The sequence below is a fragment of the Protomyctophum parallelum genome (genome assembly GCF_964188405.1).
Source record: "Protomyctophum parallelum genome assembly, chromosome: 19".
Taxonomy (NCBI): domain Eukaryota; kingdom Metazoa; phylum Chordata; class Actinopteri; order Myctophiformes; family Myctophidae; genus Protomyctophum; species Protomyctophum parallelum.
The window spans coordinates 7772647-7793207 of NC_139717.1; the positions used below are offsets into that span (position 1 = coordinate 7772647).

At 42.9% G+C, this 20561-nt stretch overlaps 1 protein-coding gene across 2 annotated transcripts in view; it reads right to left on the bottom strand.

Moving 5' to 3' along the window:
• Window positions 1-367: 367 nt before the first annotated feature.
• The window catches only part of LOC310876302 (beta-taxilin-like), a 22948-nt gene continuing 2754 nt past the window's right edge, over window positions 368-20561 (bottom strand). The window contains exons 2-13 of one of the 2 annotated variants that reach the window (XM_083789814.1): window positions 16942-17192; window positions 11975-12050; window positions 11481-11560; window positions 10311-10481; window positions 9649-9843; window positions 9349-9468; window positions 6472-6546; window positions 5042-5134; window positions 4206-4301; window positions 3141-3501; window positions 2337-2800; window positions 368-1769 (exon numbers count right to left, since the gene is read on the bottom strand). In XM_083789814.1, coding sequence (XP_083645940.1) covers window positions 1509-1769; window positions 2337-2800; window positions 3141-3501; window positions 4206-4301; window positions 5042-5134; window positions 6472-6546; window positions 9349-9468; window positions 9649-9843; window positions 10311-10481; window positions 11481-11560; window positions 11975-12050; window positions 16942-17178 — 2229 coding nt within the window. In that variant the 5' untranslated portion in view covers window positions 17179-17192 and the 3' untranslated portion in view covers window positions 368-1508. Of the gene's footprint in view, window positions 1770-2336; window positions 2801-3140; window positions 3502-4205; window positions 4302-5041; window positions 5135-6471; window positions 6547-6598; window positions 6674-9348; window positions 9469-9648; window positions 9844-10310; window positions 10482-11480; window positions 11561-11974; window positions 12051-16941; window positions 17193-20561 lie in introns of both variants that reach the window. The other variant, XM_083789815.1, reaches the window with a different exon arrangement.

Sequence of the window (20561 nt, forward strand, 5' to 3'; positions counted from 1 at the left end):
ATATATACAACTCTGTCTATACTCTATCTATGGCTCTGGTAATTATACAGGTTTTAGTCCTCATGTGCTTCACTTGCAGCGTGCTTATTGCGTCATCTCCTGGCTTGAATAGTGTACTGCACCATGGCACTGGCTGCCTGACATGCAGCAAAACAAATACTCCTGAAGTTGTATTTTCCATGTGTTCCATCAAACTAGTCTTTAAACTGCACATCAGTGTACATTAAAAAAAATGAATTAGTTACCCAGTTATGGATTTGAATTCATGAAAAAGAGAGAAATAGATTTATATGGGGGTTTACAATAAACCAGTGTTTAAAACATGTATAAATGCATTTGTTTAATAGATCAAAAACACACACAGATGAATTATGTCAAAAACACTTTTATTTCAGTAGCATCTTTTTGTGATTTCCAATGGAAAAGACACAGTATGTTGGTTTGGCATAGATTATTTTTTTGTCTTGCGTAAGTAAGGCAAGGCTTAAAGTATTCAGTTCCTTTTTGTTAAAGCTCAGGCTGCAAAGATCATCATCATCATCATCCTCCTCTATTCCGTCAACGATATATAACGTGCTAATTCCTCATTCCTTCAGGACGGTAAGTCCCACCACAATGGGTCATATCTAGGCCCACTTTTACTTGCTGAAAAACTGAAACTGAAAAATACACGGCCATTTCAGTTTAAATATGTCGTCAGTCTGCTCCCGGTATAGAACCCGTTTAGACGTACAGTACACTAGCGCTTTGCTCACACCAGTTGAGACAAACCCAGTATGTCATAAGGCACTAGGTAAACACATACACACCCTGACCAAATAAAATATAAATAACCCCCCACCGTAACACATACACCCCCACACACACTGACTACAGTATCTCCCTCTAACCCAGTGGTTCTCAAACTTTTTATTTTATTTCATTTCAAGGACCCCCAGTCTGGTATGCATTGGCACCACAGACCCCCACTACTACACTACTACAATTACTACTACTACAAATGGTTCCATTTGTACACTCTCAGAGCTACAGACCTGTTCCTGTTCTGTTTGGTTCCTAACTAAGAACCATTTAGCTGGGGGACCCGGCACCCCCACAAGGAACCCTTCAGGGTCCCCCGTGGGGTACATACGTTGGTTAGACCAACAGTCCTACAGTAACTAGTTCGACAACACCGTCGCTCCGGAGATGCGGGTTAAAAGTAACCCGTGCTGCGGGTTAAAATTCACCCGTGGCTCCTGACATGTGCTGCAGGTTCAAACTAACCCGTGGCGGGTTAAAAATCACCCGTGGCGTCCATGTGCGGTTAGGGTTAGGTTAGAGTTTTCGGTAGGTTGTTGGGACTCATGACTGTATGACTGTTGGTACTTTGAGAACCAGTGTTCTTAACCCCCCCACACACACACACACACACACACACACACACACACACACACACACACACACACACACACACACACACACACACACACACACACACACACACACACAGTCATAACCCAACATAACTACACTTTCTTATTAATCCTTTTCTTCTTCTTCCTGATGGGCTGCTGAGGGTTGTTGCAGGCTCTGTCTGCCTTTGTTGTTGTTGTTGAGGCAGTGGCTCCTTTAGAGGGACCATCTTCAGCTTCTGGCTGGACAGGGACCGATGCTTCTTGTTGTACCGGTTCGGCACACTGCTCCTTCTGGGTCTTCTCTTCTTGTACCGGTGGCGCCGCTGCCACTGGCGTGGGCGATAGCTCGATTTCCATCACTTCAGCGTCAACCTTTAAAAAGGGCAAGGGCAAACGGATAATACTTTTTTAAATAAATGCTGGACATTCAAATCATGTGGAAAGAAATCACACACGTGTGAAGTGAGGGGCGCTCTTATCATCGTACATCATCATGACGTAAAATAGAAACTATGCCTATTTGCTCAGACACTATGACGTAAAATTCTGTTTTGCTGCTGTTTTCTGCTGTCTGCCGACATCTTTTCCGGGTTTTTAGACAGCTGGTGGATGCGAAAGAAGCTCCACCCACACGTCTGAATGCCGCGACGGCCAGATTCCCGGAAACGCTTGCCCCAGCGGCATTCTGCCGCTTTTCCATCCACCAGCTGTCTAAAAACCCGGAAAAGAAGCTGGCAGACAGCGGAAAACGGCCGCACCTGTCTGCCCAGGTCTGGAAACAGACACATGTATTCAGATGTGTCTGAATAAAATTTAAAAGTCATTAAAATATTTTATTGCTTATAGCAGCTTTAAGCAATTTCCTGAGAATTATATAACAAATGCAACTGAACTGATATCATTGTCATTGTATTTAAAGTTGTGTCTCATCTGCCCTACCTTTTCCCCTGCAGGTTTGGACTCCACCTCCGTGGGCTCCGACAGTGGTTCAGGGGACAGCTGTGTGTGCTCTTCTTCTGGTACTGGTACCATTGGTGTGTGCTGCCGTTGCGCCTCCTCTGCTTCGGGTCTGGAATCCGTTGTTGACTCAACAGTTAGACCAGCGTCCTCCTTCACCGGTGCTGTGACCGCTACCGATTCGGTGGGCCGCTCTTCGTGTTCTGCAGCTGCCATCGGAGACCCAGTTGTCTCTTTGCAGATCTCCATCGTTGAAGTGGGCTCGGCCACGGCGGCCACTTCAGCTGTAGGCGGTTCCTCATCTGGCTTGGTGTCGACCGCCTCGGGAACGGCGCTCTCCTCCTCCGCGGTCTTCTTCTGGACGCGGCTTTGCTTTGTAATGCCGGCGAACACCGAGGTCAGCGCGTCCTCTTCGTCGTCCTCGCACTCGTCGTCTTCCTCGGCGTCTGAGGATTGAATTGATTGATTGAATAGTTTATTAGAAGGAATGCATGTATAAACAGCAACAGAGTACAGTCAAACACTCAGTCCAAAAGGGATAGCACCCAGAAAAGTCCTTGTGGTCTTGTTTCCATTTAGGCCATATGCAATCAATTCATAGACACAATCAATAATATCATCACAGGTAAAAGCAACAAAAGATCTAATCATCACAGTAAAAAAATAAACACTGTAAATACTGCAGCTGAAAGGTGGATTTTCAGGCCTGTTTTATAAGATGCAAGTGATCTGCATTTTTGGGGGGAGGGGGTCAGGGCATTCCACGCTTATAGAAGGAGAATTTACCGGAGGAGCGGGACAGCAGGCTGGCTGCGAACGCCTGCAGCCTGGCCTGCTCCTCCTTCAGGCGGCTCATGCCCTGGGTCAGGACCGGGTCTTGCTCCTGGATCTCCTGGATCTCCACGGTGGTCAGGAGGCCAGCAGGAGCAGCTTCCGCCGGGACGGCAACCGCTGGGATGGTCAGCTCGACCTCCTCGGACAGGCCCATGTTGACCTTGAACGCGAGGCCGGACTGGGTGTTGGCAGAGCGGACGTCCTTGATCTTGTCGTACAGGGCCTTCCTCTCCTCCTGCAGCGCCCGGCAGAGCAGCTCCAGCTTCTGGATCTTCGCCACAAACGACTCGTACTCTTTGTCTTTCTCCGCCCGCTGGAGAAGGGGAGAATACATTCATGGATGAGTGAAGTGAATGCGACAGGCTGGGAGCAAGGTGATGGTGAGAAGGGGGATGGGGTGCAAGAACAATGAGAATGAAAAATAATAGTGAGATCACGGTCAAATAGCAGGTCCAAAAAATTGGTTTAAATTTGATTAAAGAAGGTATGCAGTTATGCACGTGACATCATCATCATACTCGGAAGTTATGCAGGAACGCCTACTGAGTGGCAAAAAACTCACGCCTTGACAGCCCATATATCTAAACAGAAAAGTCCTATCTGACTGCGTTAAACTCACTTTGCCATTCAGTTTGCCAATCAATTCGCCACTCACTTTATGCATGTGCATACCCTTTATTCTTCCCCCATTTTCTCCAAATGTGTTTGATTAAACGCTTGGCCAATCTGGCTGCACTGCAGTGGATTTTAACCCATTGTGGGGGACATGAAACTTACCGATGCACCACCCAAGCACAAATAAACCTTTTCAACTTAGGATGATAAGGGGAGATTTTAGATACCATGAGTAAGAGTTACAGAAACGTAAACTGGACTTAATTGAACTTATTTCTGTTACACAGTGAAAAATAGAATCAATGAACCTGTAACTCTCCGAGTTATGGGGGGTCTTAAACAGTTGACATAACACGGACATAACATTGAAAGGTGACTTCAGCATCACCGTAAAGTACATACCTCTTCAATCATGCCGGCCAGAGCCTGGTTGCAGCTCTCGAACCTCGTCTTCCACACAGTGGACTCCTTCTCCAGTTTCTTCATCTTCCCAGTCATCTAAAACAACCACATGTTTCACATTTAAAGAATGTTCTGACTGCATCACACATGACATACTTAGTAAAGGATGGTCTGTATCCACTTTCAAGAACCTCCACAACTTTATATATTGCTAACAGAGTAAACAGACGGAGAGCATGGGGCCAAACTAAAATATTGTTCTGAGCGAGAGCTTTGCATTATGTCCAGAGCGCTACACATGAGTGAGACGCCTCTGCTAAACGATTGTGGCCGTGTCTTTTCCAATGCCTATGCATATGAAAGTGACATTAATCAGGAGTGCTCCTCTTGAGAAAACTTGAGAGAATAGCAGTTTACATTACGACAAATAACGTTACACTTGACATTTAACCACTTGAACCCCGAAGCACTGAGAAAACCCCAGCATCCCTATTCACCAAAAAACAGCAGATCCAGAAGCCCACAAGCTTGTAGATCTGCTATTTTTGGCGAGGAGGGTTCTTCTGAGGCACCCCTGGACTTGCGTCACAGCACCCACTTTGAGATCCACTGCTCAGGCTATACAGCCATAGCTGAATGGGTAGAGAGCAAGCCAGGGAATTTAGAAGGTGCCAGATTCTATTTCCGGAGCAAGACATTTAACCTAACTGCTCACCCCCCCTGCGCTCCTCTGTGGGCAGCACTCAGCTGAATTTACCCCATGGGATGAAATAGGTCTAATTGTTATCATATCAGAATATACATGGCCTAATGACCCACCCACGTTGACAACCTACCTTATCCATTTCCTGTTTGAAGCTGACATAGATGTCGTTGCTCTTGGACAGGGTGATCTGGAATTCGTCAAACTTCTGGGAATAGAGGGTCAACTGTGGACAGACAGACAGACTGAGCTACAGGCTTCTTTTCTAGCTAAAGTACAACTACACTGCCATCAGCTAGGAAAGTATCTGCAATTGTGACGTCAAATGTTTGTCAATTCGACTCTACTGCTCTACTGTCAATTTCAACCAACTAAACTAATTCAACTCTTTCTATAATAATCGTATTAGCCATTTAGGGATGTAGGACCCCCAACCGTCATGAGGTCCTCGTTGACTTGTAAAACATCTTAAACATGACTGACATTTAACAACTACTATGAACTGCATACAGCACGTCAATAATAGTTTCTATCACTGGTTTTCATAACAGTAAAACTAAACATTGGACGTGTAAAAATCAACCCAGGAAATTAATTCAATTTTGGGTAAAACAAGTCATCAAACCTGAAAACTGGAGAGACATTTGAAGTAATGTTGATGCACAATTGCACATAGTCAGCATTAACCACTTTAACCCTCTATTCTTAGTCAAACATGAGTTACTATACTTTGACCACTTTTCCCCCCAATCTACAAATGTATTCTCCAAAAATAATTTTGCCTAATGTTCCCCACAGATTATGGATGATAGGGTTCAAGTGGTTAAGATGCAAGTGGTAAAGATTCATCCAACCACATTGACACTTTGTACAACATTCCACTGCAAGATGTCACACTGCAGTGACTATGCCACATTAGTCAAGAATTATGTACATGCTCCACATTGTTCAGGAGTTAATCCATGCAATAACCAACGTTCCCTCTACAACCATCGAGATTGTAGGTTGGCTATTTTAAACAAACCACACCCAATGTAACTTCTTGTAACTGACATTAGGGATGCAGATAATGGTTGCAAGTAGTTGCATCATGGCACACAGAGTTGCGTGGCAAATCAATGGTGCGATTTGGACCTAAGATGTAGCTCAGAGGTTGGTACTAGTACTGTAGACCTGTGCAGAACAGTATTCATCCCAGTTTGAGTGGACGCTGTTTCTGCCATTTCTCTGTTCTCGAGACATTACTGTAAAGCAGTGTTTCCCAAAATGGGTCGGAACCCATTGAGTACATGTTTTAAAATAAATAAAAATAAATAAATCTAAAAAGATTCCATAATTTATTTTTAGCCGATGTTCAAGCTCATAACACGTTACATTCCAGTCGCGTCGATCGGCTATTTTCACTATTTTAGAAATGGGACTTAATTCATGATGTATTTTTCTAAGTTTATGGGTCCTGGCAAGACAAAGAAATTTGTCTTTTGGAACTCACGCTGAAAACACGTTTTGAGAACCACTGACCGCTTTGCTTCTTTTGTATCATAATTTCTCTGTGATATTCACCTGTGCCTGCATCATAGTCCCATGCTCATTGAGTTGCTGAGCTTGCAGTTTCCACTCAGCGGCCTGTATCAGTAACTATAGTTATAGGACAAAGAGACAGTTGGATCAGAGAGAGGCATTCATTTACCTTCTTCTTCATGGCCAGCTCCTGTTCCTTCATTGTGTAGCATTTCTTTGTTTTGTCAATAGCCTCCCTAAGTAACTATGACAGAGACAGTATACAATCACAGTCAGTCTAGGGCGTTATGCACAGACTAAGAAAGACACAATCATCGTGACGTCACCACAACACAAACATGTATTTTCGGGTAGATATATTGCCTGGTAAACCATCCCGGTCGCATCTCATGTGTACATCTTCTGCAGACCAGTGTTGATTTTGACACCAAAATTTGATTTATTTTTAGTAATTTTTTCATTTTTGTTTCGTCAGTGAAACCTGGCCTGTTTTGTGTGTCCGAGCACCGCCAACTCAGCGTATGAGGAGCATGGCTTGATGTTGTGTGGTATAAGTACTGGGAGATGATGGTAGGTGTTGTGCTCCACCTCAGAAATCCATCTTCCAGAGGTCTAGCACAGTGGTTCCCAAAGTGGGGTCCGGGGACCCCTAGGGGTCCTTGAGGGAGTTCCAGGGGGTCCCCAGCTATATGATAGTTAGGAACCTAATGGACCCTTATGGGTCTGTAACTGTAAGAGTTCAAATGGGGGTCCGTGGGGCTAATTAGTGTCAATTTGGGGGTCCTTGACATGAAAAAGTTTGGGAACCACTGGTCTAGCGCATTGAAACGGGGATAGACTGTGGTCTACTCTAGCCAGCGCATTGAAACTCCCACACCCTGGCTGATACAGACAAAGACAAGCCTCTCACTTGTCAGTGAAAAAAGGTAGTCGACGAAAAGAAATTCGTCATAGTTTTAGTCTACAAAATGTCCACTGCTGCACCGGCCTGGTGTTTTGTAGAAAGCAAAAAAGTGGGAGAGCCAATCAGCATCTGTCAATCACATGGGCCCTGAGCGCAGACGCCGATTGGCTCTTCCACTGTTTGGTTTCTGCCAAACGCCCGCCCAGCGCTTGGGGCCAGAGTCGCCAGACCGCTCTGCAGAAGGCACACGATAATGTGAATTCACGTGACCGGGGTTGGTTTACCAGGCTATGGCAGCATCGCATTGGACCAGAATTATTCATTAACCTCATCTCGGGAAGAACAGGATATTACGGTTGATCAGGCCAGGAGGCCTGGCCGTCGCACTGTTGTAAGTAACGTGTCTCCGCACGAATATTCTCCAATAAACACATTGATATGGATATTTTCCATAATTTATCACATAGACATTCTACCCGAAAATACCGCTCTAGTCTACACAACAACAATTATAATAATAACCTTTATATAGCATAGTAAAAAGTAAATGTATAAAGTGAATTAGTGATTAAAGCCACAACCCAGGACCGACTCTAATGAATAAAACATTATTTTTAACCAACTGCCTTCAACTGCCTAAATAAGTTTATCCCTAAACATATTTTCCTTTTTTTTTTACTATTTTGAAAAACATTTTGAACAGTTCAAATAGCCGATCTACAAGCTCACAACGTGTCAACGTTTTTCAAAATAGTAAAAAAGTTTATAGATAAGGGGTATAGGCAGTGACGAAAAATAGAGCCATGGATGTAATTTAATTGTAAATGACCCCTGTTGCAATTACCCCTCTCCGTCAGGAGAGGGAGACAACAGACATAAGACTTCTGGACTGTAGCTTTAAAATGATAAAAATACAGTAGAAAAGAATCACCCTACTGTAGCTGAAAGAAATGTAGAATCACAAATTTGCAAAAAACATGAAGATATTTAATGATTAAACTTTATTTAATGGATGACTGTGTGAAATGTCATTTAACCCATTAAGTCAAGTATTTTTTCCCGAAAATGTTCCAAAATAGCAGCTGTAAAATTGTATATAGTCAAAGCAAAAGTATATCTGCTATGTTTGAATAGTCAAAGCAAAAATCTAAAATGACACAGATGCTTTCTCGGTTAGTTGAGTTGCTGGTGTATTTGACTGAATATCGTCACTGTTCACTGGGCAGAAACCTTGTACTGTACCTCCATATTTCAACATTTTAATGCCCCCTCCCCACCCGTAATTAAATGCCTAATGCTGCATTCACATGGAATCAGGCAAACCGGTTCTGGCTGCCGTGCTGTCCTGTTCCATTTACAGTCCTGCTCCCGTCCACTAAAATGAAGTCCGGTTTGCCATCTACCGCTTGCCTGATTCCATGCGAATGCAGCATTATGTTTATTTCCAAAAACAAGTTACAGTTTTGGACATACAAGGTTCCCACCCGATAGCATTGACGAGGACGTGTTGCGTGTACCATGAATGATGAGAAGTAACTCACTCCTTCTCTCTCTTGTGTGTGATTGAACAGGTGTTGACACTAAGGGCCCAAAGGCACTTGCCCGTCAGGCAAGTACCAGTACAGGTCATGTTACTTGCCTGAAAAGTAAATTGTCCATTACAAAATGCTAGCTAAAATGTGAACTCAATGTAACCCTTTTTCTTTTTTTAGAAGTGAAAAGAGCACATTATAGGTAAACAGTGCTGGAATTTTACATTCCACACACCAGGAGACAGAGCGCTATGGCCACGTTCAGGTGTTTAGACAGATATCTCATATATATAGTATAGACTATAGACAGTTGCGTCCCCCTCTCAAACGAGCACTTGCCCGGTCGGGCAACCTGAAAGCGGACTCCACCTGCCCGAAAGTTTTATTTACCTGCCAGGGGCAGGTGGGTACGTTTAGTGTCAACACCTGGATTGTGTGTGATCTCTGATGCGTTGTTGTGTACCATGATGAGGGGGAACTCACGTATTCCTTCTCTCTCTTGTGCTTCTCCTCTGCCTCCGCAAGCAGAGCATTGGACTGCTCCAGCCTGGTGTCAGACAGCTTCAGCTGCAGGTCACGATGCTTGTTCAGCTTCTCCAGACTCTGTGCACACGCACGCACACGCACACGCACACGCACACGCACACACACACACACACACACACACAAACAATGATGACCGTGGCTTCAACAGCACTTAACCACATGAACCCTATCGTCCCAGTTCTGTTCATGAAATAATAAGCGAACGTCGTCATCAGCGCTTTCTTGTGCAGTACGTACCTCCTCTCGGTTCTCGTACTGGTGCATGAGGCTCTCCAGCTTGTCGGCCAGCAGGCCATTCTCGCTGCACAGCTTGGTGTTGCGGTTGCTGTGCTGCTCGATCTGGGCCTGGATGTCCGTCAGCGTGTTCTGGAAGTGAGTGGTGATCTCCGACCGCCGCTCCTCATCCTCCCTGCAGCGCTGCAGGGTCTCCTCCTGGGGAGGGGGGAGAGAGGGGGGAGAGAGGGGGAGGTGGGTGGCGGGACGGATAGGGTGAGAATAGAAGAGAGGCTGAGCTAGGATAGGGGCCGTGGTGGAAGAAGTACTCACATATTTCTTTTACTTAAGTGAAAGTATCAAAACCCTTGTAGAAATGGTCTGTATACAAGTTTGGTATTAGTAAAAGCACAAATGTATTTGCATCAAAATAATACTCAGTTAGTAGTTTCAAATGTATGAAATGCTATTAAAAATCTTTTGAAAATAGCAGATGTAGTCATGTGTATGAATTTCACATGACTATACCGGTGGGCCGTCAATAATACATTTTAGGAAAGAAGCCATATAAAATCTGCCCCCCCTAGTCCCCAGGCCAGAATCTGCACCCTCCCTCCTATACCTTGAGGCTCTTGTTCTGTCTCTGCAGCTCTCTGCAGAGCACCTCCATCTCCTCCCTCCTATACCTTGAGGCTCTTGTTCTGTCTCTGCAGCTCTCTGCAGAGCACCTCCATCTTGCTGCGAGCCAGGATGCTCCTGCTGTTCTCCGCCTGGAGGTTCTCCCTCTCCCGGAGCAGCGCCGAGTGCTTCTGCTGCATGGCGCGCTGCCGCTTGTCGTCCGCCCGCCGCGCTTCAGCCTGATGACGAGACAAAGATACATCTATCTGTCTATAAATGCACCATGTCTCTGTGTGTGTGTGTATGTCTGTAATCCACGTAACTTGAGAACCGTTTGCCCCACCACCCGGCGCCTTCAACATTTTGACACATGCGTTCCACACCCCCACATTTTGCCTTTTTCTTTCTATGAAAGCATGGAATCATAGCTAAATAATGATGTATTGTTTAATTAGAGTGAATACAGTTCTACAGCTTATAAAACTGAAGTCAAGTTAAAACTCTTGAAGAGTATCTCTCTCATTCAGAGAGAGTACTACAGAGTACAGACACCTATGCCATCATGCATAGCGGGGGATGCATTTCCTTTGTTTTCATCATAGGTGTCTTTCACACCTCTGAGTGTGACTAGTCTTTGCTTGACCAGAAGGAAAACAACTAGCATAAACACAACAGTTTTTACAAAATCTCACTGCTTATACATCTTTCTTTGAGATTTACATTAGACAATAAAAAATCCGATCGGATCTTGTGATCGGAGCCGATTTCCGATCACCCGATCCGATCTTGACAACCCTACTGGGGGGTCCCCGGACCCCACTTTAACCAATGCAGTACTGTATACACATGCACATCGTCGCTGTCAGGCAGAAACCTTAGGGCCGATTCATACTCCTATTTTAGAGCCGAATAAAAGTCGGTTCGGCTCTGTAGAGCCTACAATTTGACGTCATTTGAGGTTCGGGGGGGGCGGGTACCGTCCTAAAGTCGGCTCTTCGGTGCTACTGAAAGTTTCTGACGAGCCGAAATCATTTCGGCACTACAGCGCCGAAACAGCGGTAAAATAGGAGTATGAATCGGCCCTTAGATCTCCATATTTCAACATCTTGTTATTTTTCCCTATTTCCTGAAAAGTAAAGGTTTTGAACATACAAGTTCTCCGACAGTGGCGGAATGGAGTCCTAATACAGCAAGTGTATTGTAGGTGTACATGTTTGTTTGTGGAATGATGCACTCACCAGTTCAGCGTACTTTTTGACCAGAACTTCCAGTTTCTCATCTGGAGAAGACAACTTTTTCAGACTCTGCATGACATTGCCTGTACCACACGCACATACACACACGCACGCACGCATACAGAAGAGAGTTGTTAGAAGTTGTCTTGTTTGATTTTATTTAATGTCATCATGTTGTCAGTGATTCTCAACCTCCTTGAATTTCAAGGAGGCCTGGTTTGATATAGGTCACAGACGCCCAGTTGGGGGTCACAACAAGTGTTAATAGAACTCTTTGAACTTTTCCACCAAAATAACTTTGGCTCTAGAACTGGTTCCTTTCTAGATTCTTGGAACAGTGGTGCTTTCACGGAACCAGTTCCAAACCAACCTTTACGGTTCTGAACCAATTCATTTTCAGTTGAAACTGGGTGGGAATTTGGACCCCTGGACCGGACGTTGAGAAACAGTGATTGATAATGACGTGGCCTGACATAATCCCTCTATCCCTGTCGCACCTGCTTCCTTGGCGATGGTGACATCATCGCTTGGCTCCGCCTCCATCCTGTCTTCGTCTGTCTTCACCACCACCGTCTGAGGTGTTCAAAACAAAACGTTATTAGCGGTATTAAGGCAAATGATGAAAAACTTTAAATCAGATTAATCACAGCTTAAAAATGTATTAATCATGATTAATCACCATTCAACTATGTCCAAAATGTCAGAACCGAAAGATAAGTGACACTCTAGTCTCTTGCTCTCTCTCCATGTCTCGCATCCCGTTGTCGTGATTTGAGCTGCTGCCAATGTAAATTGTGCAGCCTTTTATGGCCCTATCTAGCCCCATCCAGATAGGGCTAGATAGGGCTTCTCTTTACATGTCTTTGGATTTATCAGCCATCAGATACCAGAGCGCAGAGGATTATGGGATGTACAGTATGGGGAAGGTCATCTACGTATGGATTAATTTGCGTTACATTTTACAAATGAATTAACTGAATTAATTAGCTATTTTGACAGCCGTAGTTATTATTCAGGCAGGTGGAAATACTGTGTATGTCAATCAGCATCATATTTCTTGTGCAGGCCAAGGACCTAAAATCCCTGCATATTCAATATTCAGTCAACAACTAATATGTTCTTTTTTGGTGAATTTATCATCGCAGAGCAATCATCCCTCCAGACTATGACATATGCAGTCCAAAATAGGGGTGGGAGATATCGTGATAAATATTGTATTGTGATAAATATCGTATCGTATATGGCTAGCTGGTCATTGTTGGGAGACAATTCACGGACACGAGTGATTAACCACGACACGAACGGAATTCACCCTGAAGGTGAATCATATCCCAACAATGACAACCTAGTCAGACATTATCCCACTTATTACACAGTTACTTAGATAAAATAAGAAATGGCCAGTTGACAAAAAGGCCTATAAGTAACATGGGTTTTATACAAAAATTACAAAATATGTCTATCTACAATATATACAAGAAAGTCCTTTTAAAAGTTGTACCGGGCCAGCACCTCTTTTACAGCGCTGATGCGGAAGTGTGGATTGATATGGGCCGAGTGCTCTGAGGCAGGCTTTGATCAAAGCTGGGGTTGATTAGCCATCGGTCTGTTATAGAGCAGAGCGGTCATTATCAAGAAATAACACCTAGCTGAATTCAGCGATTGATCAGATCAGAACCAAGCTGTGTAATAATCAGAGATATCGTACTGTATATATCGTGATACAGTGAATGCAGTTCTATACCTTAATTTATACTTTTGTAGAACGACGGTTTCGTTAGCCAAAATTAAGTATTTTGTAGGTTACCTTGTAGGTGGTTGTACCGTTAAGTGACTTAAAAACCGTGTGGAAAGAATACTGTGATAATATCATGTATCGTGATACTGCTTAAAACAATATTGTGATATTATATTTTTCCATATCGCCCACCGCTACTCCAAAATGCTATAGGACTAGCCAAGCTGTCAGTCCGGCATATAGGATCTGCACTACTAGCCAATTACAACGACCCTGTCCTTTCGGCTACAGGCATACAACAATAATTATGCACAAGCCAAGGCTCCAGACTGAAATGCCAACTCGTCAAATTCGCATAATAGTTGATAATGTAAAAAATAAAATATAAATATTTATTTTTTGCAGTGAATCCCTTAGTCACACCAACATGTGTGATGTTGGACTTTTCCAAGTCTAAAAACGGAAGAGCGGACACAGACTTTCACTGCACCAGTGCACGTTGAAGTGCAACAGTGTCCTGGCAAGGCATGCCAGAATGTGAACGCTAGGCCTTTCATATTATTGTTATACTATATTATATTATACTTTAATTTAATGACAGTCCTTCCCCCATTACCCTCACCATACTGACAGAAATATATACAGTAGATCCTTTTAGCAGACCTTTTATTGTACTGTACTTCCCTGTGCTTGTCCATGCAAACTGTTAATAAAGTATTCAATCAATCAATCAAAAACTACTGCTTAAAAGCCCCCATTGGGGCTATAGACTGTGCATTAATATCTAAAAATCACACCCATGTGAAGTGAGGGGCGCTTTTGTCGTCATACATCATCCAATAAAAAATTAATATACTTCATGAATTAATTTGTCAACTTGTTTATGTTATTATCTTTTAACCATGATACAATGTTTAAAAAACTCATCTTTTCACCATGATCATGTAAGATGACAACTGAATTTATGTGATATATAAATATTATATACAGTATACTGTATACACACACAGGTATAAGCCCCCGAGCTGAATTAAAACAGTTTCACTATTTAGAAAAGCCGATTTGCTCGTCCACATTACCTTAAAGATGGAGTGCCACAATTTTTGTATTTTTCCAGCTTTTCATGTGTCTATGGGGTGACAGTACTTCATTAGACACCCTGGAGTCGTTTTTATGTCCAATGGTGTAATAACTTTGTATTTAGGGTTTCTTCCTGGAGGCTGAACCCTTGACGGTCAAACGGGCCAATGAAGTAAACACGGATAGTGTGACGTAAAAATATTGCACGCACACACGCACCTCCCCCTCTATACATATTTTTTAAATACGACAACCTCTGTGGGCGGAGCTGCCTGCCACATACACACGTGTGAACTGAACAGCGCAGTCAGTTTGCTTTTGCTGCTCTGTGTGTGTCTAACTGTGTGGCAGATTTTCAAACAGTCATTTCACACATTACCAGTTCACAGCAGAGCAGACTGTTTTTCGTTAGATTGAAAGCAAGTAAATGTTCACGTCGGGTCCTCAGGAAGGAAACCACAACAAACCAGTCTTATAGCCTACCTGCTCTGCTGTATAGTTGCTCTTGTTGTTCTCAAGGAGTAGGTTGTTTCTTTTATAATCACAGTGGTCGGGCTTTGATACAGAGTGTAGTGTCACAGTGTGCATTCTTGTTGGCTGTTGTAGTCAATATGTATGTAGATCCTAATACTTATACGAGGCTGTAAAGTCAAGAATTAGAAGTATGTTGTGTCGCGCTGGATGTCATGTTGCCATGTCTGGCTATTACAAGCGACTTGGGCTTGTTTTCATATAAGTAACTTTCAGGGGAGATGTGGTTGACTTGACCAATGATTCATGTGAAGGACCCTCAGATTAATATGTTGTTAAAAGGATTGGTGTTGTTGAAACGTTTTCATAAATATTCACGGCAATTTCTGTGACTTATTTTTGTGGACCTGGCCGCTTGTTTCTTTAAATCTGGCGACTTTTGCTGAAACTCAACGCAGTCAGATAAAGGACAGTTTTAATGCCAGGGTGCTTAGCTGGAGGAAATCAATAGCCTACAATATATTGTAGGCTAAATGATCTATCAAACTAATTGTTTCTGCTGTTAAACTATGATCGAATTGGATGATGAGCTGAGCTGATTGCGACAATAGGGTCAATATAATTGGAGGAAATAAATAAATGATTATAAAAAATCAGAAAAAACAGATCTGATATGGTATGGATGCATGGATTATATGCCTATACATGGATGGTGGCAGTATAAGTGCATAATGGTGCCTATACGATATCTCAGAAATATTGGAAGTGTTCACTTCTAACATTCACAAAAACATGAGTTTTTGTTACATTACAGACACCAATTTGCCATTTTGTAAACAAAAGGGCAGAGCCATGGGCTGTCCTTTTATAAGGAGGGGGAGGGACTAGGACAAGTGGGTGGTCTTAAAGGAGGAGGCGGAGGGACTGGATTAGGTGGGTGGTGCTATGGTTAAACTCACGCATACCTAATGAACTGGTGGGTGTGTCCACATAAAACCATCATTTTAACAAATACTGTACACTTCTTTGAAAAAATTATACCTCATATACACCTAAATACACCTGATGATCATGTTTAAGTGTGGAAAAAAATCACGGCACTCCATCTTTAAATTCTCCATTCATTGTCAATGGCATTTAATGTTTGTGCTGCCACAAAACGCTGATTTGTTCAGACACATATGACGTAAATTCTCCTTTTTCTTCATTTGTCATATATGCCCTGTGTGTACACTATTTGATTGTGAAGTCTAAAAGGCAAATGGATTTGTGATTTCTATTCATAATGTTCCAGTTTCCAATGCCAAAAACACAATTAAATTATTAACCCTAACCCTCGCAAATTATTCAGGACGGGAGTTGGAGTTGGTGTTTTAAGCGTTATGTTATACTTTAGCTATTGAAAAATAGCAGATTGCAAGCGTGTGCCGCGCTATGAGCTGATAGATCTGCTATTTTTGAAAAATCATGAAAATGTGGCACAAAACTTTGAATATATAGTATTTCAGAGCGAACGTTTTAACTCAAAACCTTGCTTCTGGGGGGTCCCTGGAACAACATATTTTCAGATGGGGGTCGGCGACAAATTACATATATTTTTGGGGTCCTTGACATGAATTTACAATTTAGGCATTTAGCAGACACTCAGAATCCGATTTATAACAATAACAAAAAGCAAGGCATACATCACATAAAAGTAGTTATCATGAAACATGCGTAAACTAAGAACGTAACAGTGGAGTATCTATGTAATGAAACTATTGGACGAATTGGTGACGTCTCGTTTGGGGCCAGATCAAGTTAAACCATGACTAGTCAGATCTGTCCCAGAATATCACCTGCTTTCAACCAACATAAATGTTGCCCACTAAGACGGACGTTCCTGGATGAATCAGAGAGAGTCCGATGACTCCAATCGAGGCCAGATCAATTTAAGTCATATCATAACTAGTCAGATCTGGCCCAGAATAAGCTATATTCTTAGTTTCAACTGGTGAAGACATCTCGGAAATGACGTAAAGATCATCTCCATATTGGCTGGGATCAGTTGTCATTTGGCTTGCAGGGAGGTTTTTTAGAAGGCATTTGTAGAATCTACCTGAAGTCTAAATGGGTTAATTGTGTAACCGTGACAGCCCTACATACCTATAGGCTTAGGCTACTACAGTAATGTACCTTGTCCATGAGGGAGGCCGCCGATCCGTATGTACTGAGGATGTCCTCCAGCCTCTTGCTCATGTCCTCCAGGTGGTCCCCAGAGGCTCTGGAAGAGAAGTGGGCCTGGGCTGGAGCCTGAGGAGCGGGTGAGGACGCTGCCTGGCTGCCAGGGCTCTGCTCCGGGGATAGAGGAGGCACACCGCCGGCCTGAGGGGATGATGATATCACCTCAGCTGCTTTCACCGAGGTTTCCATTGATCAACCCAGGACTGTGTGTGTGAGGAGAGGAGTGTGTGGGGGAGAGAGAGAGAGAGAGAGAGAGGAGGGACAGGGAATGAGAGAGAGAGAGACAGATGGACAGATTTACAATGGGGAATGCTTTCCATTTGTAACTTAACAATTCATGGAAATATCCTTGTGTAAGCACGTCACCACATGACATGCATAAACCCCAAGATAGCGCCAGTAGACTAGACTAAACTAAAGCATACAGTGCGTATCATTCTACAAATAGCCAACATTTGTCATTTGTCTACGTAGATTCCATTTCCACCAGCTCAGTGGCAAGTTGTGGTTAGTGTCCTGTCCATCCTGGGACTGCATGGGAGGTCGGGGTTCGATCCCCAGCCAGGACGGGTCATACCAAAGACTTGGGGTGTGTGTGTGTGTGTGTGTGTGTGTGGGGGGGGGGGGGTCAGGTCCGTGCGTCATACCCACATCATCAGGTCCAGGGCGTGTACTTGTACATCAAGCTGCCTCACACCGATGAAACAGGAGATAGGCTCCTACGGCCCTATTAAATGGCTTGGCAATGCTTACTTAAGTTATTAAGTTAAGTTAGTTACATTCAATTGCATAATTTGGTATATTATAGTATAGAGTCAGATTTCAATATATTAGACATCTGACTTTTAAACTCCACTCAATAGTAATGTGGCACGCCACATGAATGAGCTATAATGGAGTCATGCTCCGGACCTATCTCTGAAAAGAATAAAAGTTCTATATCTGAATTCAGTTTTTTGGTGGAAATATCTGCATGAAATAAAAATGGTTAATGGGATATATATAATGTCATCAATATTGTATAAATATTGGCCAATTAACCTGCCTAATAGTTTTAAATAAACCGGTTTAGGCCTATACAATCTGTATACTATCTGTATTTTGTCCAAACAGGCGCTGGTCTCAAATAAAATATACAGTAGCCTATAGGTCCAGTCCATATATATCTATATACCGGTAGGTCCAAAGCTCTAACAAATGGTGCAAGTGTAATTAAGCCGCATGGTGTGGGTGTGAAGTCTCTCAATCTGTCTGTCCCACCCTTGTTTACATTTCAATCTAAATGTAAACCTCTACATCCACGTCTGGGTTTGCATTACACTTCACTTTGGCTGTATATTTACTTTTATCATGTCAAGACAAGACAACAATTCATTGGGATACGCCTACATACAGTATAATGACTCTGAGCAGCATGCGTTGAACTTGAAATGACGCAGTGTGTGCCAGCCAGTGCATTAAAGTTTAATGGGTGGATATACTAGCCTACACTACCACGGTAGGCTAATTGACATCATGGTAGCTATATCATAGAATAAATGGATCCGTTTGATCATTCCGCTCTCATCATAATGTTCAACAACTCACGGAGCATGTGTCTGTTTCCTCGCCCATTTTCTCCCCTGTTGTTGACGTGAACATATAGTCTAACATTCTGTAGCGAGGAGGACCATCGCTGTCTTGATGCTGAGAGCCATTTATTCCAATGATATTTAAGCCTCTCCCATCACCAAGATGCGTGTGTGTGTGTGTGTGTGCGTGTGTGTTTGTAGCAGCAGCAGCAGCACGCCAGCACCAACCAGCACGTATGTGAAGCTGGCAGAAGCAGCAACAACTATAGGCTACCTGCAGTGTCAGTGTCCCGGCCTACTTTTCAAAATAAAAGTCAAACTGACAAACTCAGATGTGCTTAGTACTGTACTTATTTATATATATATATATATATATATATATATATATATATATATATATATATATATATATATTGTATTTACACTTTGCTGGAGTATTTTCCAAATTCCAATAATTTGTACTCGACTATACTGGTCCTGGGCTTCTCAAAGGAAAATATTGCGGGCCTACTTTTACTCCACTACAATCAATAGATTATTTTTGTATTACTTTGTAGATTTGGATTAAATCACTTCTTATACTTTGGCAATTTGAAAATAGCTTACAGTACAAGCTCAGAAGCTTATGAGCTTGTAGATTTTTAATTTGAGCATGCTATTTTACTTTTGGTAGTTGATATACGAACATACTTTTGTATTTTTCCTCAAGTAAATAGATTTCCGGACTTTTACTTAAATTACTATTCATTAATTGCAGTTGATACTTTTTCTACACACAAAATCGAATGGGCTCTATATATATTATGTGCACATATGAGCTTGGGCTAAGCTTAGGCCCCTCCCCTATAGGCTACTTCCTTCATAGGTGTTAATACCCAGGCCGATGATACTAATGAAGGCTCTCTGTTCCATTCTGGTCAAACAGAGTCAGGGTGCTCCACTGCTCCTATTGTGCAACACTGCTACACCAGTGAGGTCTCAAAGTGTCCTTGAGTGGCGGTTCCAAATGGCCCCTGAGTGTACAAATGAAATGGACGTATACACTCTCAGAGTTACGCGGGGGTCCTTGAAATTAAGATGTTTGAGCGTTAATATCGGTAACACTTATGGAAGTATAGGGAAGGGGCCCAGAAGTATAGGAAGAGTTATTCTGTGTGCATGAGCCTATACTCTATGTGGCATGAGCCCATTGTGTGTGTGGATGGGTGTGCGCGCGTGCGTGTGTATAGGCACACATGGTTGAATGGTCTAATTCCAGCCTGATGAGACATTAAGCATTAGTAGATTAGTCTGGAACTAACACATGCCTATTGCCTACACACATACGTCATGTCCTAGAATGAGGGGAGGGGATGAACGTCACGTGATTCTTTCTTTGATTATTGGCAGAATCTTGGAAAGTTTCGAATATTTCGAATAGTTGTGCTATGACAAAAAAATAAACATAAAATGTATAACCATATGTGTGTAGGTTGAAGGTTCCCTAGCGCTGCATGTGTTGTTTTCTTTTTCTTTTTTTCATCTTTTTTAAAGATTTGTTTTGTGGCTTTTCTGCCTTTATTGATAGATCATACAAGTGAAGATTGACAGGAAAGAGGCAGAGAGAGATGGGGAGAGACATCATACATGCAGCAAAGGTCGTCATGAACGGGACTCAAACAGGCCAGAGCCTTGCAATGCGGGCGCCCTGCATGCATTGTTTTCACCCTATGAAGTCTGTGTCTCAAACAATTTTCAAGGGGTCCCAATAAACACACACACACACACACACACACACACACGCGTCACACACACACACACACACACACACACACACACACACACACACACACACACACACACACACACACACACACACACACACACACACACACACAAACACTCTCAAAGTTTATTCCACATGAATGATGTCACATCAGGACAGACAAATGGAAGTATGTGGAAATGGAAGGCACACACACACACACACACACACACACACACACACACACACACACACAC